The following is a 24,081-nucleotide window of genomic DNA, read 5'->3' on the forward strand; positions in this document are numbered from 1 at the left end:
TAAAAAACACTACCTAGGTATATAAAGATATGGACTTAATTTTTACTCCTCATTAGGAGCAGATAAAAAATTCTGAAGTCAAGCCAAAAATCCAGACTTTTTGGCGGGAACGCGAGGAGTGAAGTTGTGTAATTTGTTTTATTTTGTCTATTTAGTGTTTCTTCAGGTTTAAATGTGTAATAACGGTAGTTTATTAACTGTTTAATATCTGTAAAAGTGCACAAATGTGGGAAAATGAAACAAAGCCGCTGGACGTAACTTCTCGGGATCCTCCAAAAAGTCCACTGAAAAAATCTCAGTAAATGACCACCACTTTGCTGAGATTATACTTCATCCCATATCATTTCATTTCGTTTTCATTTCACTTCATGCTGTTTCATAATAATCAACTTCATTTCATTTCATAATATCATTTTCATATAAAAAAAGTTACGTATCATTAAAATTAAAATAAGACTTGACCTAAAGGTCTTAGTTACCAGGTCATAAAATCCCTTAAAAAAATACGAGAATTCATAAAATATAGAACTAAATCTGTTCTCAACTGTAATGTTTCGTAAATATCCAATGAAAACTTCGACAAACAAAAGAATCACTTTAATATTGGTTACGGAGACGTCACTTAAAAACATTTTTGACACTAAATGTCAAAGAAAACCTACTGGAAATTACGACGCGAGCATGACGCGAGTCGAATGGTTACCGTCAATTAAATTATTGTTATGTTAAATTTTACAATGTTGTTTCGGAAATCAAGTGCCTAGATGTATTAAATAGTTTTTTTTACAAGTGTGTTAGTTTTGTGATAAATGCCTTCGAGATGTCTAAAAATAAGATAGCAGCTCGGATTGACAGTCAAACTGTCGAGGTGAAGACGAAGGTAAATTTAACGTTTCTCATTTTGTAACTCGTTTAGAATAAATAAATGGCATGTTTTGGGCAAATTTTACATTGTTCTTATCTTCACGTACGAAGGACTCAATTAGATTAACTGCATTACAAATAAATAAGTTTAGAAATCAAACTGCAAAACTGGGAAGATTAATATTAGTTTTTTTAAATGTATCTGAGGGGGTACAGTAAATAGAATATTACCATATTCATGCTGTTGATACAATATATTTTTAAAGTAAATATTGAGTTTAAATTATCATATACCTTGTTTGTTTACAATACAAACTACATTATTGAATGCAAAATGACAACTTCCATTTTTTTTTCATATCAAGAAGGTCCGTTGTTTCCTGTTGTTGTAATTCATAACTAAATCTATAAAATGCAAATGTGGTGCTTACCAGTTGCATACCTAAACACAACCTATATCAGATTCATCAATCTAATCAATGATTTTCTCTTGTGTCAAGAATATCATTATATTGTTCTGAGATGGCTCTTATTCAGAGGAAATTATAACAATATACCATTATTGTTGTTGCTTTTTGGTATAGTGTTTTCTCTTGATAACATTAGTAAGAAATTGCATTCATTAATTGCAAAAATTAGGACACCTATAAATAACTTTTAATGTTCGCAACAAGGTATAGGTCAGTTGAGTCAGTGTTTTAGTAATGGCTAAACTTGCTATATAAAATGACATCAAGGATTACATGGTATATTCACATTTACAAAAAAATTGGCCACATAAGTGTAAATATACACTATGTAGACTCTTATAAGTGTAAAATATTCTACTATTTACACATAACACTGATAGCATGAACAAATTCTCCATTAATACTTATCTATTTTATACACCTAAAACAAAAATCTTAATAAAATAAATTGAGACATGCATTTTTTTATTCCAAAAAGTGTTTTGTGTTTTAATAAAAATAAAGCGATTTAACCATGAACACAATAATTTTCTAAAACAAAGAGATCACATAAAAATCAATAATAAAACTTGAAATTTTATGACAAAATTAAAAAGTCGTAAATACTCTGTGACAATCCACAATATGTCCTGCACCAAAAACATCTATAATTTTTCTTAAAATTCATAATTTCTGTTTGTTCTACACATAGTATTGTGTATTAGTCATATATTTAGTGTCTTGGGTTTGTTTATGACTAATCTGCCTGGGTGCGTTTGAAATGTTACTTCGCCAAAAACTATTTAATTAAGTATTTTAGTAATTTTTTTGATATTCTGAGCAACGGACTTTATAAGACTATGAGATTATATAAACATTAGAATGTTTGAAAAATATCTCTAGTGTCTGGACAAAAAAAGATGGCAATCAATTTTTCAGTTTAAATTTTAAAAACCCAAGTTGTGTCCATTGATAATGAATCCTACAAAATGATATAATCCAGAGATACAAATCACTATAATATTATAAATTAAACTATTTTTTGTCACACTTTTTCTGATACCAATAAAGATAAGGCTGGATGTTCAGGATCTTCACAGTATGAAACGATACACGTATCCTCATTTTTATAGTATTAGTGCATTTTTCACTCAATCACGACTTTGGAGCGATTTTTATAAAGTCTCAAATATTTTTTCTAATTATTATTGTCAGATTAACTCAAATATATATAACACAGTTCTACAATTTGACAAATCAACTTATTTGTCCTGAGCATGGCCATGGGATATGTCCCCTTCAATGAAATGGGACATATAGGACTCAACTACATAAAAACCTCTTGACCCACTGTGTTCCTTAACACACTGAAAGGTGATGTTTCTCATAACTTTGTCAATGAAATAACTGTCATAACTGAAATGCTATTTGTCAACTGTGTTTTATATTATTTTGATTTTAGTAGATCTGATTATTGAAGACATACCTGATGTTCTTAGTCTAATCAGTTAGGTAGGCCTGTAAGGGTAGGTATTACCACCCTACTTATTTCCACAATAAAGAAGTTATGCATTCTAGTTATAGGGTGGGACATTCATTAAATAATACTGTGCAATTGAGACTTCATCTTTCAAAATAGCTTGCAGCATTGACATTGTCACGTCTATGGGTTTTCAAAGCTATTTTGCTTGTCTCCTCAATAATAATGAAAAAAACCATTGTAATTAAAGATTTAGTAATACTAAGACACAGCCCACTAAACTTCTTGCCGAATCATCTTAGTAGGTCGCGTTTCCGATCCGGTGGTAGATTCTACGAAGCACTGCTTTTGTTAGGGCTAGTGCTAGTAACGTCCCAGATTAGGGTTCTACAAGCTCACCTACTCGTTTGCTTCATCTAGTATGAGCAGTTCACTAGGTCACTAAAAATATGTACACTAGATACACTCTGAAGTTTCTGTGGAATAATTAAGTATTTTAAAAAATAACATTTTTCTCATTACAGTTCGATGCAGAGTTCCGTCGTTTCTCGCTGAATCGTACCGAGAAACTGAAATATGACGATTTCAAAGCGCTAATCGAGAAACTGCATCGGTTACACGACGTCGCCTTCCTGATATCATACACCGATCCTAGGGACGGCGATTTACTACCCATCAACAATGATGACAACTTTGCGAGAGCATTGCTGACAGCCAGACCACTGCTCAGGGTCATAATACAAAGGAAAGGTATGTTTTTATTTGATTCGTTTTTGGTTTAAACTTGGATGCAACCACTTCGATAAAGCGGCACGACACGAGAATCCTCTCATCGTGGCCACCGGAAGCTACATAGCCTGCAAACTGAATACCAAACAGTCGACGTCGCCCTAAACACGTAATTTCGGATCCTCACGATCCACTAACGGTGCTTTTAGGTACCCCAAGCACCGGTCATCGTTGGGCTCGGCGAATAAATTAACCCACAGACACAGCCCACTGAGTTTCTCGCCGGATCTTCTTGGTGGGTCGCGTTTCCGATCCGGTAGTAGATTCTGCGAAACACTGCTCTTGCTGGGGCTATTGTTAGCACGTCCTCAGATTAGAGCCCCGTGAGCTCATCTACCTAAGAAGAATTGGCAAGAAACTCAGCGGGCACGCCTTTTTTTTTTTTTAGCAATGCGAGTAATACCGGTGTGTGTTCATTTATCACAATAAATTACATTCTTCTTTTTAATACAAATCATCCGGAAATCCGTTCAAAAGCTGAGTCAATTCAGTTTTTTTATTGTGTCCCAAAAAAAAACAATTTCACCCAATAGCTATACAGAAAATTAGTCGTCAACTCAATGAGGACAAATACTACAACGCTATGTGCCTACGAAAGTAATTCGAAACACGAAAATATACTTTGACTTCTTGAAAATAATGATGAAAATCTCTTATACGTGGATTTAACTTTTATGCTAATTCATATCCTTTGACAGCACAATTGGTTTGTTGTGATTGTTTTTTTTTTGAACAATATGGTCAATGCGTCTATTGTTTCAATCAGCCTTAAAATGTTAAGGCCTATTTGACGTCATAATTCGGGTAAAAGATATCCTTTATTCTCAAAAGAATTACATAAATTCACTTAAATGAGAACATTAAAATAGTTATAATTAATTCAGATCGTGCAGTACCTACATGACAATAATTTATAGTAACAACATGCGGTGCTATGACGATTATTTAACAAAAACCATAAAGATTATTTTCTTAAAATAATAATAATTTAGATTTTTATGTGTGCAGATTCGGACTCTTTGTAAATGAAGACTAAGGTCGACTAAGAAATGAAAGAATGTTTATATAGGCGCACTGAAGTAATGATGTGGACTTCTGTAACTACGCGCCGAGATTGCCTAACTTTACCTTCTTTTGTTTTTAATGTATGTGTTAGTCTTTTAGAAATAGAAGCATTCTCAGTATCATCGGATTTGTCTTTCCCAGAGTCTACTAGTCACTACTAGATATTCCGTCGCCTTAGTAACAGAAATGGACGTAATTACTTCAGTGCGCCGCGTAGGATACCGGTGACTTACATGGCAGCGAAGGGGTTAAGGATTATTTTTATTGCTTAGATGGGTGGACGAGCTCACAGCCCACCTGGTGTTGAGTGGTTACTGAAGCTCATAGACATTTACAACGTAAATGCGCCACCCACCTTGAGATGTAAGTTTTAAGGTCTCAGATAGTTACAACGGCTGCCCCATCCTTCAAACCGAAACGCATTACTGCTTCACGGCCGGAATAGGCAGGGCGGTGGTACCTACCCGTGCGGACTCACAAAAGGTTCTACTACCAGTAAAATCAATCATACTATTAATTTCATTCAATAATTCATTTTGTGGGAGGCTTAAACGACAAAGGGAAGATCTTCCACCGAGCAGATGACATTGCTCCGTAGACCGACAGTCCAAATGTTGTTGTTCGTAACTTGTATATATGCAAGTTTATCTTGAAAATGTCGTAAGCGAGATTCAGGCATCTGTCAAATATCTTGTGTTCTGCGATGGCTATCCGCCACAATTTCATTTACAATGATATCATTAATTTCAAATCAACACGTGTAGAATCGTGCGACAAATCTAGTGTATCATAAAAAAAATACATGTGTGCAATTCACACGTGGTAGAAGTGAAACCTTCCAAAATTAAAATACAATTATCCTAAACGTCTTAAGTATATGTAGAATTTTGTCATTAGTAAATAATTGTAAGGTAGCGCCCTCTGTGAATTGATATTTTAATTTCACGTATAATCCTAAATTAAAATTCACTACAAGAGCTTTCATACACACGTTAGTATTAAAAAATCTCACAGATGGCGCTGTATTAAATAGTATGTATATTTCTGTCTCATTCTTTGCTGGCTTCATCCTACACATTTTTGTATTTGTGTCTCTTACCTGTCGTTTTTTCCGTTGCATCCGGTTTGAAATCACAACGATTCTAAAGAAGTTTTCACTTCATAATAAATTCTCCCCTTAAAAACCACTTTAGGATGGCATCGTAACACTCGGTTAATGTATGGTAAATTAACAGTGGTCACGCAACGATGACGGTCTTCATTCGATGGTTATGATGCCGGAACAAGGTTGCTTGGTCCAGCGCGGCATGTGAGCTTTCACCACCACGTGTGTGTGATACGTTAAGTTCATTAGGCGATATTAATATTATTATATACTAGTGGTCTCGCAGTAGTCGAAATTCGACTATATTTAATTGGAATTTTATGTTTAAACATTACTATGGTTCTACTGTCAAACACTATTATATTTCTATACAAATAACATAATCAGTTTTAAAGGATTTTATGACCTGGTAACTAAGACCTTTGGGTTAAGTCTTATTTTTATTTTAATGAAAACTTTTTTTAAATGAAAAATGATAATAATATTATGAAATGAAATGAAGTTGATTAATATGAAACCAGGCATGAAATGAGATGAGATGGTATGAGATGAAATATAATCTCAGTAAAATGGTGGTCATTTACTGAGACTGTTTCAGTGGACTTTTTGGAGGAGGAGAAGTTACGTTCAGCGGCTTTGTTTCATTTTCCCACATTTGTGCACTTTCACAGATACTAAACAGTTAATAAACCACCGTTATTACACGTTTAAACCTGAAGAAATACTAAATAGACAAAATAAAACAAATCACACAACTTTACTCCTCGCGTTCCCGCCAAAAGTAATAACATAATCACAGAATGACAACACTATAGATAAATAATATTAGAGACAAGCAACATTAATCTGTTCTCAATTTGACCGCAGACTTTAAACAATAACCAAAGTTTGACAATTGACATTAAACAAAGAGTGTAATGTTTTTTTAATTGATTTACCGTATATTTGAAGCATAATTTAAAAAAAAATATTAGCATTCTGCACTCCTTCTCTATATTCTCTATACGTGTGGGAAATTTCATACTCCTCCGTCCGCGCAATTTTCGTAAAAAGGGATACAAAGTTTTTGTTTTCACTTATTAATATATAGATAGTTCGTTCGCATTAAAAGGTTACTATACTTGAGACCTTTGAACTCATATCTCAAGGTGGGTGGCGACATTTACGTTGTAGATGTCTTTGGGCTCCGGTAACCACTTAATACCAGGTGGGCTGTGAGATAAAAACGACTATCATTAATTTGGCTTGAGGTTGGGTGTACTCTAACCGCTTCTGAAAACGAAGGCAAGGGATTCCTGAAAATTATATTTGATTTTCTACTGTACAGCACGCAATGTAATTAAAATTAAAATTCGCTAGGGTCAATGGTCTCGTGGCAGCTAGCTGGCTTCACAGTCACAAACGCAATAGGACATTTTAATTTACTAACAGAACAAGTATTTGTGTTTGGCTAGTTTATTTTCATAGTTTAGATTGGTGGATAAGCTCACGGCCCGCTTGATGTTAAGTGGTTACGGGAGCCCATAGACATCAACAAGGTAAATTCCGACGCCCATCTTGAGACATGAGTTCTAAGGTCTCAGTTATTACAGTACAACGGCTGCGCTACCCTTCAAACCGAAACACATTACTGCTTCACGGCAGAAATAGGCGGGGTGATGGTACCTACCTACCTGTGCGGACTCACAAGACATTTTACCATCAGTAAAAAGTTGATCAACGTAATCGTTTTTAAACTAACCAGTGCTCACACGGCACACGTTCCATGACCGTGACCTAATGCAAGTGGAAAATAAAGACTAACAGCTTTATGTATGGTGCAAGCTATGAGAGACGAATGATTTACTAATTACAGAAAATGACGAATTTGTTGAACTAGAAACAGCGACAATTATAAAACTATTATAACAATAAGGCAAGTACAAATTCTTACATCTGTATATAGACAAGGTATATGATACTGTATATAGACAAGGTAGATGATAAATATCACCTCTTTTTTTTCTATCTATGCTGATAGCCTTGAGAGGCTATTTCAGCTTCACCCTAACGTGTGTAGGTGTGCTCACGGGGCTCAAACCAAAGTGTTGCTAACACTGGCCCTAGCAAGAGCAGTGCTTCGCAGAGTCTACCACCGGATCGGAAACGCGACCCACTGAGAAGATCCAGCGAGAAACTCAGTGGGCTGTGTCTATGGGTTAATTCGCTCGTCGAGCCCTTCGTCGCAAGCGACGGGTTCGACGAGGACGGTGACCGGAATATTACCTCAATATAGGTACAAATGACTATGGAAATTGTCGTTTAGTACAGCTTTTTTTTCACACTATGGTGCAAATGCGTTTTGTGGTACTGGTATAATTAGTCATATCATGGTCGACTATTGCTTCTAATAAAACAGACACGAGCAAAAGTCTCCATCACTCCATACTATTATAAATGTGAAAATGGGTTTGTTTGTTTTTTGGTCAATTTTTCATGTCGAAATGAAGTGTTTAAAATGTGATAATATTAAGTGAGGGAGTGAGTGAATGACACAGGCTACCTTTTATCGTGAACATCTCATTCCCACGGGTAACTTCACTGACACTTTTTATTGCCCATGGGAGCGAATCGGCATGTAATAGCTAGTGGGATGGTCAAAGTCACTTAAGCTCTTCTCATAATTTTTTGCTTAAATACGCAATCTAAGAAGAAAATGCAATAAAAAATAAACGATAAAAAAATTGTGAATTTTAACACAAATATTCTTCGATCAACAATAGTAACAAGATAAAGGGATACGTACAAAATTAAAGCAAAAACTGTCCGCGTGAATATATACTTATATAGCTACATTCGTTTACTAACAAACGGAGAAAAAAGTTTTGAAACACTTTTACGTTCAAACTAATAACAACTATGGCACCTAGTAATAAAGTCACAAATCTCCAAAACATTATCTAATACTTACGATCATTCGTCACATAAAACGAGCAAAGCAATAAATTACTCCTGTCACTTACCAATAAAAAGACATATTTTAAACAACTTTTAATGTTAAATCAATCTTAAAAGGCAACAAATAAAGTAACTTTTCCCTTAATTGCTCTGAGAACTAACATCGTTTTGCTTTATTTATTTTTGCTTCTTGAAATGCCGATTTCTATTTACTACAGGAGGTAAGGGAGTCGCGCTTAACACTAAAATAATTTATTAATGAATTAAAGTAAAAGTTTAGTTGTTTACTTTTTATGTTTTGGAAATGTATGTTTGTTAGTATCTATACATTACTTATTATTTTATTAGCGTTACGTTTTTGTGTAATATATATTTTTAAGTTTTCGCGACCAGTGCACATAATAAAACAACGTTTAAACGGTTTCAGCGTGGTATTTTTATTACAATGTTTCGGCCACGTTTCAGTAGCCGTGAGCACGGAAGGCAAAGATGTCCAGTGTCAATGAGCGGAGATCTTAGCTGGCTTATAAAAGTCATCTCTTGTTTCTCTGGCGACAATCGAGATCCATTTTGTACACGTGTTTGCTAGGAAAGCTAAAATAAAAATGGAAAGCTAAGTATCTAATGAGAGTCCAACAAACAGACACAAAAGCAGCATTAACCAATTTTAACCAACTAATTTTGAAGTGCTGCTAACAAATTTTGAAAAATTATTACAAAACACATCTACTCCATGCATTTACTGTTCTGTTAAGCAAAAGTTTGTCCATGTGTTGGCCGAGCCTTGGCCAACATTTGTAGCGGTGGTTAAAAATCGGTAATTTTGTTCAAAATTTAATATTATTTATAAGTTTAAAGCTTACAATATAGTTTATACTTCATGTACTTACCGAAAGTAAGATATTCCGGCCGTTAAATTGCTTTTTCGGGCCTTATTTTTGCAACTTTTGAATACACACTGCGGTATTGTGAGACGGGTTGACATTGGCTGTGTTTGAAGTGAACTAAACAAAATAAGAGCTCACATTTCAAGTGCGCTGTTATTTGTCGAGACGGATTTTATGCACCGACCCGAAATCTAGTTACTATTGTTGATCGAAGCAAATATTTATAGTTTTTTAGTAACATTATTCATAGTATTTTAAAACTACATGCATATATTTAAAAAAAACAACGTGCAGGAACTCTGATGCTTAGCGTAAATACATCTGGTAACTGTAATCGCTTCGCTCTGCGCTTAATTTTGAATCAGTCTGTATAGAGTATAGAGCGTCACGCATCGTAGATCCGAACTGATGCGTGTCTTAAACCTGCCCGGTCATTATGTCGGATATTCTCTAATTAGTATTACCTGTTGTGACCGTACGACTGTAGACCAGGGGCTCCCAAACTTATAAGGTTGGGGAAAAAGTTTCATCGCATTTTTTAAGAAAATTCACAACATTTTCTAATATAGTTTATTTACATTTAACTAAAGTATCTAGGTACCGTTTTGTTCGATAACTTTTTGCCATCTTGTAGGTAGGGACATGATCCCATTGCTATAGAAATTTTGGGGCTTCGGATCAAAATACCGCGACAGTTGGTTTTGGCAGTCCTCTCGTGATGTTAACCTGACACTTTTGACACTTTTGAAGAGACCTAAACAGGTGGATCTGAAGGTGCAAGGTCAGGACTATACGTTTTTTTTTTTTTTTTTTTTTTTTCCTACCTAAGCTGATAGCCCTAGCGGCTATTTCAGCGTAGCCTTAACTTTAGTAGGTGAGCTCACGGGGCTCAAACCTGACGATGTTGCTAACACGAACCCTAGCAAGAGTCGTGCTTCGCAGAATCTACCGCCGGATCGGAAACGCGACCCACTGAGAAGATCCGGCGAGAAACTCAGTGGGCTGTGTCTGAGAGTTAATTTACTCGTCGAGCCCTTCGTCGCAAGCGACGGGTTCGACGAGAACGGTGACCGGTGCTTGAAGTACCTAAAAGCACCGTTAGTGGATCAGGAGGATCCGAGATGACGTGTTTAGGGCGACGTCGACTGCTTTCCATTCTGTCCGCAGGATCGGGAATGTAGTTACCGGCGGCCACGATGAGAGGGTTCTCGTGTCGTGCCGCTTTATCGAAGTGGCGCATGGACGCCGACTGAAGATACTTACTGATGGACTCTAAGTCCAGGTCGTCATGGAGGTCGACGTTCCTGACGAACCACGGGGCTCCGACGGCTATCCTGCAAAAACGGGATTGAATAATTTGAAAGGATTTTAAGTGTATGCGGGCCGCGTGAGCGAACACTACACTTGCATAGGTCATGACGGGGCGTATGCAAGTTTTGTAGAGTGTCACCTTATTTCTAAGGGACATTTTACTTCGCCTACATATCATCGGGTAGACAGGACTATACGGCGGATGCATTAACACCTCCCAGCCAAGCTCTCTTAATTTTTGCTGAGTGGCTAAAGATGTGTGAGGTCTAGCATTATCATGATGAAAAACCACACTCCTTCTGTTGATTAATTCCGGCCGCTGTCTCTCAACTTTAATCTCATCAGTTGTTCGCAGTAGATTTCAGAAGCGATGGTCCTGCCTGGTGGTAACGGCTCATAATGAATCCCTTCCAATCTCACCCCACACACAGCATCATCTTGTTGCGAGTTAACCCGGGTTTCGCCAGTCGGTAAAGCCTGACCTTATTCGCACGTTCTTGTCGTACGTGATCCACTTTTCATCACCAGTTATCAGCTTCTTCAAAAATGGTTCGGTTTCATTACGTCGTAATAAAGAATTACAAATGAGTACACGGTTCATTAAGTTTCTTTCAATGAGCTCGTGAGGTACCAAAATATCGAGCTTTTTTTTGTACCCAGTTTTTTTTAAATGCACCAAAACTGTTTTGTGGTCATTTCCCAGTTCTTCAGCTACGTCGTAACTACCGATATGCCGATCTTGCTCCACTTTTTCAAAAACGGCATCCATTTTATCCGTAATAGGGCGACCAGAGCGACGTACATCTTTGACATCAAAATTTCCGGATTGAAAACGGTTAAACCAAATTTGTGCTACTCTCACAGACACTGCGCTAGGTCCATAAACATCAGAAATATTTTTCACGGCTTGCGTTGCATTTTTACCATTTTTGTAGTAAAATTTTAAAATGTATCGAATTTCTTCATTAAATTCACTCATATTGACAGTACGAAAAATAAATCAAAATAATATTTTCTTAATATGAATTTGGAATTATCTTCTTTAAAATTTAAACTTTTAATTATACCAAAACCAGCCAGATACAAATAATATAGCCAAAGAGATTTTATTACAAGTTCATACATACTATAATGCGAAAAGACTTTTCCCCAATCAATTTGTCTACTGCCCACTTTGAGAATAAAGTATTTTTTAGCGCCCCCATTTTTTCACCTACTTAAAAACCACTATAGCGAGAGTTTAAGGGTTAGATGAGAGTATCCCAATCCTCTACACCAGGCCGACATTTTTTTCGGGGTCTCTTACCGCCCCCTCTAGGCCTGCAGTGCCCACAAGGGGGCGTTATTGCCCACTTTGGGAAAGGCTGCTCTAGACGGTTATGTTATGATGGAGGGGTCGTCCGAAAAAAACTCGTTTGGTCTGTGTGAAAGAGGATTATGTGAGTGACAGTGAGGGATAAGGACAAGAAGTCGACGACCGTACGACAACAGTCGTGATCTGTGTGCTTAACCGCGATATTTCAACTATATTAATTAGTAATCATTTCGTGTTCGCCGACAGGAAATGGTTTCTCTCTCTCGACTCTAATCACGACTCTACTCTAATGAGATGTCAAGATCTGGTGGTAGGACCTCTTGTGAGTCCGCACGGGTAGGTACCACCGCCCCGCCTATTTCTGCCGTGAAGCAGTAATGCGTTTCGGTTTGAAGGGTGGGGCAGCCGTTGTGACTATACTGAGACCTTAGAACTATAACTCAAGGTGTGTGGCGCATTTACGTTGTAGATGTCTATGGGCTCCAGTAACCACTTAGCACCGGGTGGGCTGTGAGCTCGTCCACACCTCTAAGCAATTTAATATTTCTTTTTGGGCTTATATATATACCAGGAATCTCGCAATCCACTAGCGTTAAGCAAGTTACCATCTCTATGAGCTGCGATAACCACTTGATGTGAAATGGTTCGCGCATATGGTTATCATAAGCATTTAAAAAATCAACTTTATAAATTAAACATTCAAACGGACATTAAACATCGATCTTGTACATAAATACTATATACATAATATGTATTATTGTATATCATACAATATTTTTGTGAATCTAAATATTAATAAGTGAAGCAAAAAATTTGTATCCCTTTTTACGAAAATTGCGCGGACGGAGGAGTATGAATTTTTCCACACTTATAGAGAATATAGAGAAGAAGTGCACAATGTTAATATTTTTTTTAAATAATGCATAAAAGATACATTAAATCAATAAAGAAAACATTACACACACTACATACCATGTATTTGACGCACACACGCATGCATATTATTTATTGTTAAACTTTTGTTCTTGACGTCTGTGGCCAAATTGAGAATAGATTAAATATTGTTTGTCTTTGTTAATATTTTTTATAGTGTAGTCTTGGCGAAATTTGTTATGATTATAGAAGTATAAAATACAATCATAATAGTGTACAAACTTACAATTCCAATTAATTATAGTCGAATTTCGACTACTGCGGGAACACTAGTGTCATTAATTACACAATTTTGTCGACATTCGTAAATCTTTTATCATTTTAATCTTGAATGGAACTGGAATAAAGGCATTCTAAAATCGTTTAATTTATCAGTTTAATTTTTAGCAGTAGGCAGCGGCTTGGCTCTGCATCTGGCATTGCTGAAGTCCATGGGCGACGGTAACCACTTACCATCAGGTGGGCCGTACGCACGTCTGCCTACAAAGGCAATAAAAAAAATATATGTCACAAAGTAATGATATAAACATGCTTCGTAAACATATAAGAATGTTCGTTCGTGAGAAATTTTTTAAGGTAATAAACCGACCTCTTATTAGAACGAGAATTGCTTTGTTTGGTTAACTAGAATGCGAACTTCAGTATCTCAGTAAAATAATAGGTCGTTAATGTATACTTATTCTCCTTAAAGATATAATCTCTGTTTATTTAGCTCGCCCTTAATTTACGATGTAGGTATTTTAAAGACCACCAAGAAAAACCAAGAACTAACCACTACCATAGTGTACAGTAAAACCTCCTTATTCGCGCTTCCTTCATTCGTGTTTTAACTATTACCGGGTTTTTTTTATTGCCCGAGCAGGCAGACCGGCATACGGCCCACCTGATGGTAAGTGGTTACCGTTGCTCATGGACTTCAGCAATGCCAGGGGCAGAGCCAAGCTACTGCTTATCGCTTAATACTCTCTACAAGCTTCGGATTATAAAAATACGACCCTCATACACATTGATAAAAAGGAGCCCAATATGTAGGTACCCAACCGAACATCCTTTGTAAGCGCTTCGTTAAATGGACTAATGTTAAATGCTATCGCCGCTGTTTTGCTTCCGCCTTTGACAAGCCACCTTCGCCGTGCCGTCATGTATGTAATTTACCATTCCATATTCACAATTTCTGTATTCGTGGCATATTTACATATATGCCCCGCGAGTAAAGAACTTTTACTGGACTTCATTTTTTCGAAATTTATTTACAGTACTGCACGTAATGTAACACGTCATTTCGGATCCTCCCGATCCAGTAACGGTGCTTTTAGGTACATCAAGCACCGCTCATCGTTCTCGAGTAAATTAACTCATAGACAGTGGGCTGCCACTGAATTTCTCGCCGGATCTTCTCAGTGGGTCGCGTTTCCGACCTAGTGGTAGATTCTGCTTAGCACGGCTCTTGCTAGGGTTCGTGTTAGCAACGTCGTCAGGTTTGAGCCCCGTGAGCTCACCTACTAGTTAAGGTTACGCTGAAATAGCCTCTCAAGGCTATCAGCGTAGGTAGGAGAAAAAAAAATGTAACACACTGGCGCGCGAGGTCAAGTACCCCGTGTATAGCGGAATTTCGTCAGCTGTTTTATCTTTACATTGCTCATTAAAATGAACACGTTAAATATTTATATTAATTTATTCCCGCATTCCCCCTTCCGTCTTTAGTAACCGTTTCCCTTTCTTATCCTTAAATTTAATTTTTTTTATTGCTAAGATGGGTGGACGAGCTCACAGCCCACCTGGTGTTAAGTGGTTACTGTAGCCCATAGACATCTATGACGTAAATGCGCCATCCACCGTGAGACATAAGTTCTAAGGTCTCAGTATAGTTACAACGGCTGCGCCACCCTTCAAACCGAAACGCATTACTGCTTCACGGCAGAAATAGGCGGGGTGGTGGTACCTACCCGTGCGGACTCACAAGAGGTCTTACCACCAGTTAACTTAAATAATTAAAATAATCTTGAAACTATCTCATTGTTGCAGGCGACAGCTTAGAAGAACTAAACGGTTATGGGACAATGCGACCGCGGAACATAATATCGTCGATCTTAAGCGGTACGCCGGCGAAGAACAAAGGACTCGCCATATCAAACCCACATGATTTTAGAATGGTGCGTACCGAGTGATATTAACAGTAGCCGGGGAAGAGGTAGGCAGAGAAAAAATTAAAGATGGATAAGGGACTTTTTGGCGGGAACGCGAGGAGTGAAGTTGTGTGATTTGTTTTATTTTGTCTATCTAGTGTTTCTTCAGGTTTAAATGTGTAATAACGGTGGTTTATTAACTGTTTAATGTCTGTGAAAGTGCACAAATTTGGGAAAATGAAACAAAGCCGCTGGACGTAACTTCTCGGGATCCTCCAAAAGGTCCACTGAAGAAAATCTCAGTAAATGACCACCATTTTACTGAGATTACATTTCATCCCATATCATTTCATTTCACTCCATATTATCATTTTTCATAAAAATAAGAATATAAAAATTAAAATAAGACATGACCTAAAGGCCTTAGTTACCAGGTCATAAATTCCCTTAAAAAAAATGGATAGGGGAATAGTTATTCTATAAGCGAAGTATAAATATTAGTCGGTTTTAATAAGTGTACAAGTTCAAAACGTGTATAAAGAACAAGGATTTGTTGTAAAGCTCATCAGGCGTCTTCCTGATTAGGGGTGCAATAACAGGGGGACATAACAAATGGGGGCTTATGATGAATGAATTTGATCGCCTTTTTTATTTATTTTTATTGCCCTTGTAGGCAGACGGGCATACGGCCCACCTGATGGTGAGTGGTTACCGTCGCCCATGGACTTCAGCAATGCCAGGAGCAGAGCCAAGCCGCTGCCTATACCTCATGCGTCAACCCTATATAAAATAGTAAGAGTCACATTACATTTTCAGGTGTCGGCTATAATCGACGTGGACATCGTCCCGGAGACCTGCAGGAGGGTGAAGCTGCTGAAACACGGCTCCGACAGACCATTAGGCTTCTTCATTAGGTAATTCGTGTTTTTGTCATGTCATGTTCATTTCATTCAAGAAGCAAAATTATTATTACGTTATATTTAATAAGGAATTTGTGTATGTATATGTATGTGTATGTGTATATATATAAATTTCAATTGATTGGTACACCGAGTGAAATTAGTTTCCAAACGATTCTTTTCCACCTGGTGGTTGTCTGAAAGAGATCGCTCTTAGCGATAATACCGTCAAGTGTACTTTTTTACATATTTAATGTTTAACATTGTTTATTTTTGTACACAATAAAGCATAATCTCTCTGTATCTCTCTCTTTTCCTCTATTTCTCTCCCTGTCTCTTTCTATATCTCTCTCCCTTCTCTTTCTCTATCTCTCTCCCTCTCTCTTTCTCTTTTTTTAACCTAGATTACGAAATATTTATGAAAAGTTGCAATTTGTTAATGTGATTAAATCTTCTACCAGGGACGGTACATCAGTACGAGTCACACCGAACGGCGTGGAGCGTTCGCCCGGTATATTTATATCGCGGCTAGTGCCAGGAGGTCTGGCGGAGTCCACGGGCCTCCTGGGGGTCAACGATGAAGTGTTGGAGGTCAACGGTATTGATGTCTCCAACAAAACACTTGATCAGGTAATAAGTCATTCGTATAGTATTAGTATTGAACGGCTCATAGTATGGTAGGGATGAGCAGAGAGAAATCGATTATAATCGACCGGCTCATTTGGTTTTCTATCGTTAGACTCTCGCTCCCCGAGGGACCTTATATAGGGGGGAGACAGAGACAGAGAAAAGAGAGAGAGAGGGAGAGGGAGGAAGAGTATTCTTGTACACAAAATAAATAAACATTGCGAAACATTAAATGCAAAAAAATACAATTATATTGGCGGTCTTATCACTAAAAGTGCCTGCATTTCTGGTTCCCTAACATATTGCACTCATACTCATTCTGTTCTTATAGGTAACGGACATGATGGTAGCCAATTCTTCGAACCTGATTATAACAGTACGTCCCGCCAATCAACGCGCCGCGCCGCACGACGCTGCGGCACACGACGCCACGCCGCACGACGCCGCGGCACACGACGCGCACACGCCCCCCGCCGACCACGACGACGACAGGTGCGACCCGCTTGAGACATGAGGTCGCAGTCTCAACTGTATTGTGTAGCGGGTGTCCCTCACTTTGATGGATAGCAATTGTTATATTCGTTCATTAGTGGATATTTGTGAGCACGTGTTAAAGTACGTATTTCTTTAGGAACTTGCCGATTTTGATCCCTGATATAGTCGGGGATTGTTCGATATGCATACAGCGGATGTCTTATCCTTTAGGCCAGTGGTGCTCAAAGTTTTTTCGACTAAGGCCCTTTTTGTAGAGAGAAATTTTTTACACTTTTGTTAGCCCGCTGAGTTTCTCGCCGGATCTTCTCAGTGGGTCGCGATTCCGATCCGGTAGTAGATTCATTCGCGAAGCAGTTGCTCTTGAGTTGTTAGATCTTCGCAGGCGCTCGGGCAGTTGTTAGCAAATCCCACCCCTCCTGGCTGAGCCTTTGCTCGCCCACCTGTCCTGGTGAAGCTGGAAAGGCCTCCGGGCAAGCAGTAATCTTTCAATCATAAAAAAAATTATTTTTTTGTCAACGCCCATTATAGAGAAGGAGCGGTGTATTACGAGTTGCTAAATCGATAGAAAAAAATATAATTCATTAAATGGTGACCCCCCAATAACCGTTTCACGGCCCCCACAAGGGTCGCGACCCCTAATTTTCGCTTCACTGCTTCAGGCCATGATGGCTTAAAATTTTGCACTAATTTTTTTGTTGTTGAATTCTTATTTAAATGGCACAGTTATATTATATTGCTCGCTCACCTCACGCCGTCGGCCATGACGAGACTGAAGCCCAAAGCTCGCGAAACGCTTTGTCAATCTGACCTTTATATATACTGCGACATCCGATCCACTTGCAAGCTTTCAAGCGTATGAAGGATTGTGACAAATATAATAATTTTATTATTTAGACCTTAAAAAAATGACGTTTTATATTCACTTCGCTATTAAAGTGTATTGCATTTTTTTTTATTGCATAGATGGGTGGAGGAGCTCACAGCCCACCTGGTGTTAAGTAGTTACCGGAGCCCATAGACGTATACAACGTAAATGCGCCACCCACCTCGAGATATGAGTTTAAGGTCTCAGTATAGTTACAACGGCTGTCCCACCCTTCAAACTGCATTACTGCTTCACGGCAGAAATAGGCAGGGCGGTGGTACCTACCCGTGCGGACTCACAAGAGGTCCTACCAACAGTAGAAACTTTTTTGGTAACTTGGCGAATAATTGGTGAATACCACTATTTACTCTGCACTACCTTTGGTTGACTGGTAGAGAATGTCTTAGGCATTAAGTCCGCCAATGTAAATTTTACATGAATTGTAATAAATAAAATATAATAATCATGAAAACTCTTACCCAGGTTCGATCAAGACGAGCAAGACGAGATCGTCGATCTGACCGCCGTGACGCTGGAGGAGTACCCGGAGGGCGGCGCGCGCGGCCCGGCCCGCGACGACGGACACGTGCTGCACCTCTAGCGCGTCGCGCGCCGCACTGGGAGACGACCGCGGGATAGAGAACGCTCTGATGACGTAAGACATTATTCAAGCCGTCATGACCGAGTCACGGGAACCCTCATACACATATAGAAGAACATTATCAGAATTTTAGTGAGCCAGTCAAATTTGTTTAGGTTTTTAGTTGAAACATTTGTTGAGTCTCTATATCGGGCAAGGATTAATAAGACACGTGTTCAGTTAAGTGACTTAACGTATTTGGGATTACAACCTAACGTGCTATCGACAGCCCGACAATCCCGAGACTGACGTAGCATCATTGCAATATAATTACCGCTAACACATGCATATAATTATTAGTTGCTGTGAGGACATTTGTGGTCCCTACACATTTAAAAAAAAATGTGAGGGATACGTGATGCTTCCGTAAATAGATAAACGGAACATATGGCTCTGATAAAGTTTGATTTTAACGTTAAAACTCTTATCTCTGCACTAAATCGATATTTGTATAATACCGGTAAGTTTGTATTGTTTCTCTATCCCCGAAACTAAACTCTGTTCCATACGAAACAAGTGTCAAATTCCTAAAAAACATTCCATTTAGGATACGAGTGTGTTAAATTTTAATGGTGCGTATATTTTCCATGTGAAAATTGTAAAAGACAATAATTATTAGGGGAGGTCTTATAGCTTGTGTACTTAATCATTCCGTTGTATGCCTTATATCGTAAGTGATAAGTGTCAAATTAGATAAAACTTAGTTGTCACAATTATTTAGAAGCAATAACACGTTATTGTTTTAAGTTTTTTTTTTAATTATTATGATTATTAAAAAACATTTATGAAATAGAAAATGTATATTATTATAAGTTGGATAATATGTTAATTGAGTGAACGAATGGATTTTTTGTCATTCTGTAACATTCGCCATTCACTCCGAGCGAATGTTTATGTTTTTGATTGACCAGTAGGATTCATAGATTATAGACCCGAGAGATCACGGTTTAGAAACTAGGCAAGTTTCTAATTATTCTGAAATCGATTAAGTAAAGTATACTCACGAACGCTCAAGGTGGCCTGGGCGATGGCACGAGCAATGAAAAGTACTCCAGGCCTATTATCGGCCTAGTAAGTTAAGATTTTCACATATCAAATGTTCAATTGGCATGGAATATAATAATGAATTAATAACATTGTTAAATGGTGCTTAAAAAACACTTCGAAAATGTCCAAATCGTAAAATGTAAAGCTAACTTTAACTATTGTGTCATAAAAAATAAAAATAAAAAAGATTAAAAATTCTTGCTATGCGCTTGAGTCTTATAGAATTATTATAAATTGTCAAATCAAAAATATCGATAATAATGTTTAAATATATTTAAATAGTATTAAACATAAGTGCCTTTATGACAATATGTTTTCCATTATTACAAATAACATTCCATTGTAACTAATTTAAAAAAAAAAATTTGTGAAACACTATTTGTTAATTTTATTACAACGTCAATTATGTTCCTGATTATTCAAATTGAAAATTTTCAAAGACGACGACCTATTTAATAATAAAATGAAAAGAAACTAAAAATATATTCAACAAACAACAAGAAATAAATAAAAAATGCATTTCAATATCGCTAGTCTATTGTTGTTCCTGACGTTTGGAGAAATTGATTTTGTCTATGGTCTATCGTTGAAAATATCGCACATATTATGGTGCTTTAATATTAAAGTCACTTATGCAAAAAAAAATTTACAGTGAACTGATTATGAGAAATAATTTTTTTAGTTATTAGTTATACCTAGTGAGACGAAAGAGATGTTTGCTTTTACTGATGAAGTTTGTAGTTTAAATATTATGATTTTATTTCTATAGCCTAGAAGAACTATATACGAATTACATATATATACATATATATAGTAAGATGTTGAATTTTCCAACGTTTCTCCTGAAAAATTACATAATTTGCATAAGTGACGTTATCGCATCGTATGTGCGATATATCAATTAATATTAATATAACAAGGACATAATATAACGAAGGGTGAAAATGTATTTGGCTTAAGCGACATTTTTGCAACTTTACAAGAGAGCCATTTATAGGTTGAAAAATAAAAAAAAAAAATCTTGACAAAAAAACTTTTTTAGCTATTTGAATGGAGAACACTTTATTGAAGTTCAATTAAAAACATCGAATTGTTGATGCGAATGTCAAATAAAACTTTTAATTATGTACAGAGATTTATTATTATTATATCGGGTATTAACCGAGATGTCGCTTAAACCAAAAAGCCTTTCACCCCTTCAAAGATATCTTGATCAGCGTTGAACAACGGCGTATTAGAAGTATTGAATTATTTCATACTTGATTCACGAGGTAATTGTCAGTGATAATCGAATTGGCTATGAGATATTTTCATGGTGATGGAAAACAGAATTGAAAATCATTGAAAATATATAATTTTCTATTATATAAGGATATCCTGTTTTTTTTTTTCGGTGTTTGGCAACGGAATCTAACATATCGTCTATCATATCCGAATTATTGGAACTGAAATATTTTTTATTAGCAATCTCCTAAATACAATGTAATATTAAACTTTTCCGTCTATATATAAATGATTCCATTATTATTAAATTAAATAAATTAAATTAAATTAAGTAAAAAAAAATAAGAGAAAAAAAACTTATTTATCCCGAATCCATCCATTTTGTGTTTAATGAATTTTAGTACTTGAGTATATTGTATGGGAATCGAAATTGAACCCCGTATCTTGCAACTGACTGCTAAACTAACGTGGCAATCAATCACAATTATCTACTTAAATTTGATCTAAGAGTTTAAAAAATTAAAATTAATTGAATATACTTACTATATTTTTATTAATGTTTTCCGATTTGTAATAATTACTCACGCGAGAATAAATTATTTTGAGCTTAACATAGATCACTTTAGATAACGTTATTTTAGTGTTTAGATCTTTATATTGTAACATATATACACCAGTAGTATTAAAAGAATTTTGGACCTAATTAATATAGATTGGTATGTATACAGTATTATAAACATTTTTTCTAGATTTTGTTACTTAAGGGTAAAAAGAAATTTATGATGTTTGATTTTTTACTGTATTTTTTTATATATATATCAAAAATCATGCTCATTCAGTGTACACAGAAAGTATTTCAGAACCTAAAGTATTTCTAATGTATTCTTTTATAAAACTATTCAAATTGAAAACATTTTTTATTTATTAAACTGAGATGTCGATTCACGCATCCCTGTGCCTCTCGTTAAATTTAAAATTCTCATTTGTTGAGAAGTTCACTGAAGTGCCAACAGCTGCATAGTAACTTGATGTAATAAAATGTCAACGAATGCATACAATACGAACGAATACAAAAATAAATTTAATTAAATCAAATTACATAAAGAATAAACGAAACAAGTTATTGAATAAAAATGTAGACACGTTTTTATCATTTCATGCTTCATAATTACGTGCTTCTTCCAGCCACGTGGCATTCTGCCAGTGACCAAATTTTAACAAGAATTATCGGAATAAATAAATAAAAATCCTCAAAAAAAAACGTTTCAGTGAAATACGTATATCAGTAATATAGTTAGTTAGAATCACGCGATTACTTGATTTACGAGTAATTAACCGCTGACATTGTTGATTCATAGATATATCTGCATTTCCTAACGCATCCGCTTAAAAAAACAAGAGAGGTATCGCAATGTATCTGTCAAATTGACTTTGCCAAGGAACGCTCATGTTTAATTTGGAAACCACTCATTTTGATTGTTACGTTTGGAGCACATTACGGAATGTGGAGGCTTGAAATATGGACAACACTCTGTAAAAAAAATTGAATATAGTAAAGCGGCAAATTAGGATGGCGCCACCGTCGCAAGTGGTGTAATTTCAAAGACTAGAGGTCCCGCAATAGTCGAAATTCGACTATAATTAATTGGAATTGTAAGTTTGTAAACCATTATGATTGTATTTTATACTTCTATAATTACAAATTTTGCCACTATAAAAAATATTAACAAAGACAAACAATATTTAATCTATTCTCAATTTGACAACAGACGCCAAGAACAAAAGTTTGACAGTAAATAGTGTGCATGCATGTGTGCGTCAAATACATAGTATGTAGTGTGTGTAATGTTTTCTTTATTGATTTAATGTATCTTTTATGCATTATTTAAAAAAAATATTAGCATTGTGCACTTCTTCTCTATATTCTCTATAAGTGTGCAAAATTTCATACTCCTCCGTCCGCACAATTTTCGTAAAAAGGGATACAAAGTTTTTGCTTCACGTATTAATATATAGATAACGCCGAAAGTTTCAATAATGCATATTTTAACCCTTAACTTCACTTCGACGGTTTCCAGTTGAAATTTGCTGCAAAAAGCTTGCCAGTTTTTCAACTTCTTCCCCACATAAGAGACCTTATCTCTACCCACCATATTGACGAGCTTCAAGTCATTTACATTACCTACTCGAACTCGAGACGAATGATGGATTAAAATAGTTTATGAGCCTTTAAACCGTAGTATTTTTGTCTTTAGTACATCATTGCTTTTAAAACGTCTTTTCAACTTATTTTTAACGACCCATTTTTTTATATCAAGAGTATACATTGCAACTGTAAATGGGCGTTTTAAAATATTGTCATGTTTTGCAATATTATCCTCCTCCTCGCGTCGTTTCCTCACTGCTGAGGGTCGTGACCATTATAATTCGACATGATTTTACTCCTTGTGATTTCCCGCCAGCGCCTCCGATCCTTGACCGCAATTTTGCGATATTATATTGAATATTAAATCCTTTACTTTCATCTGCTGGTTGGCTCAAAACACGACGACCCAAACATTGATTGTATAGTCAAAAATGTATTTAATTTCATATACATAGGTATAAGTTAGTCTATGTTAACTTGTAACTATGGAATATACATATTTAAAAGAAATTTTTGTTTTATTTTTATCACGCCATTGTTGGTGTCTGTGATGGTGAGTACTAGAGATGACCAAGGACTATTATTAAATATATATGTCGGCGCAACGTCACTATTTAGTTAACTAAAAATAGTTAAAGTTCACTGTTTCCTTAATGTTACGCATGTCAATAACTGCTTAAGACGGTATTCAAGAGACTTCATGACTAAGCTACCCCCTACTTTCTACTATAAATACGAGTGACTATTGTCGCACAAAACCGGTTTGAGCCCTGTGAGCTCACCTACTAATTCGGTGAATCTAGAATAACCCATCGCGTTACTAGAATAGGAAAAAAACACACACAAAACATTCCGGCTCGAGCAATCGAACGGAGCG

General features: G+C 36.3%; 1 protein-coding gene across 1 annotated transcript; it reads left to right on the top strand.

Annotated features, from left to right (window-relative positions):
• The first annotated feature begins 652 nt into the window (after nucleotides 1-652).
• LOC101743916 (partitioning defective protein 6) lies at nucleotides 653-23,714 on the top strand. Its single transcript, XM_004922468.5, has 7 exons — nucleotides 653-880; nucleotides 3,318-3,543; nucleotides 15,161-15,288; nucleotides 16,078-16,175; nucleotides 16,622-16,790; nucleotides 17,119-17,279; nucleotides 18,631-23,714. Exons 1-7 carry the CDS (start codon nucleotides 821-823, stop codon nucleotides 18,746-18,748), a joined length of 960 nt encoding a protein of 319 aa, XP_004922525.1. The 5' UTR covers nucleotides 653-820; the 3' UTR covers nucleotides 18,749-23,714.
• The last annotated feature ends 367 nt before the right edge of the window (nucleotides 23,715-24,081 follow it).

The sequence above is a fragment of the Bombyx mori genome, chromosome 20, assembly GCF_030269925.1.
Source record: "Bombyx mori chromosome 20, ASM3026992v2".
Taxonomy (NCBI): Eukaryota; Metazoa; Arthropoda; class Insecta; order Lepidoptera; family Bombycidae; genus Bombyx; species Bombyx mori.

What these genes read in the sequence shown, in the direction of transcription:
- LOC101743916 (XM_004922468.5), top strand. Translation starts at nt 821, where the DNA reads ATGTCTAAAAATAAGATAGCAGCTCGGATTGACAGTCAAACTGTCGAG. An exon ending in CTGTCGAGGTGAAGACGAAG is followed by an intron (nt 881 to 3,317) that starts GTAAATTTAACG and finishes TTCTCATTACAG; the next exon opens with TTCGATGCAGAGTTCCGTCG. An exon ending in CCAACAAAACACTTGATCAG is followed by an intron (nt 16,791 to 17,118) that starts GTAATAAGTCAT and finishes CTGTTCTTATAG; the next exon opens with GTAACGGACATGATGGTAGC.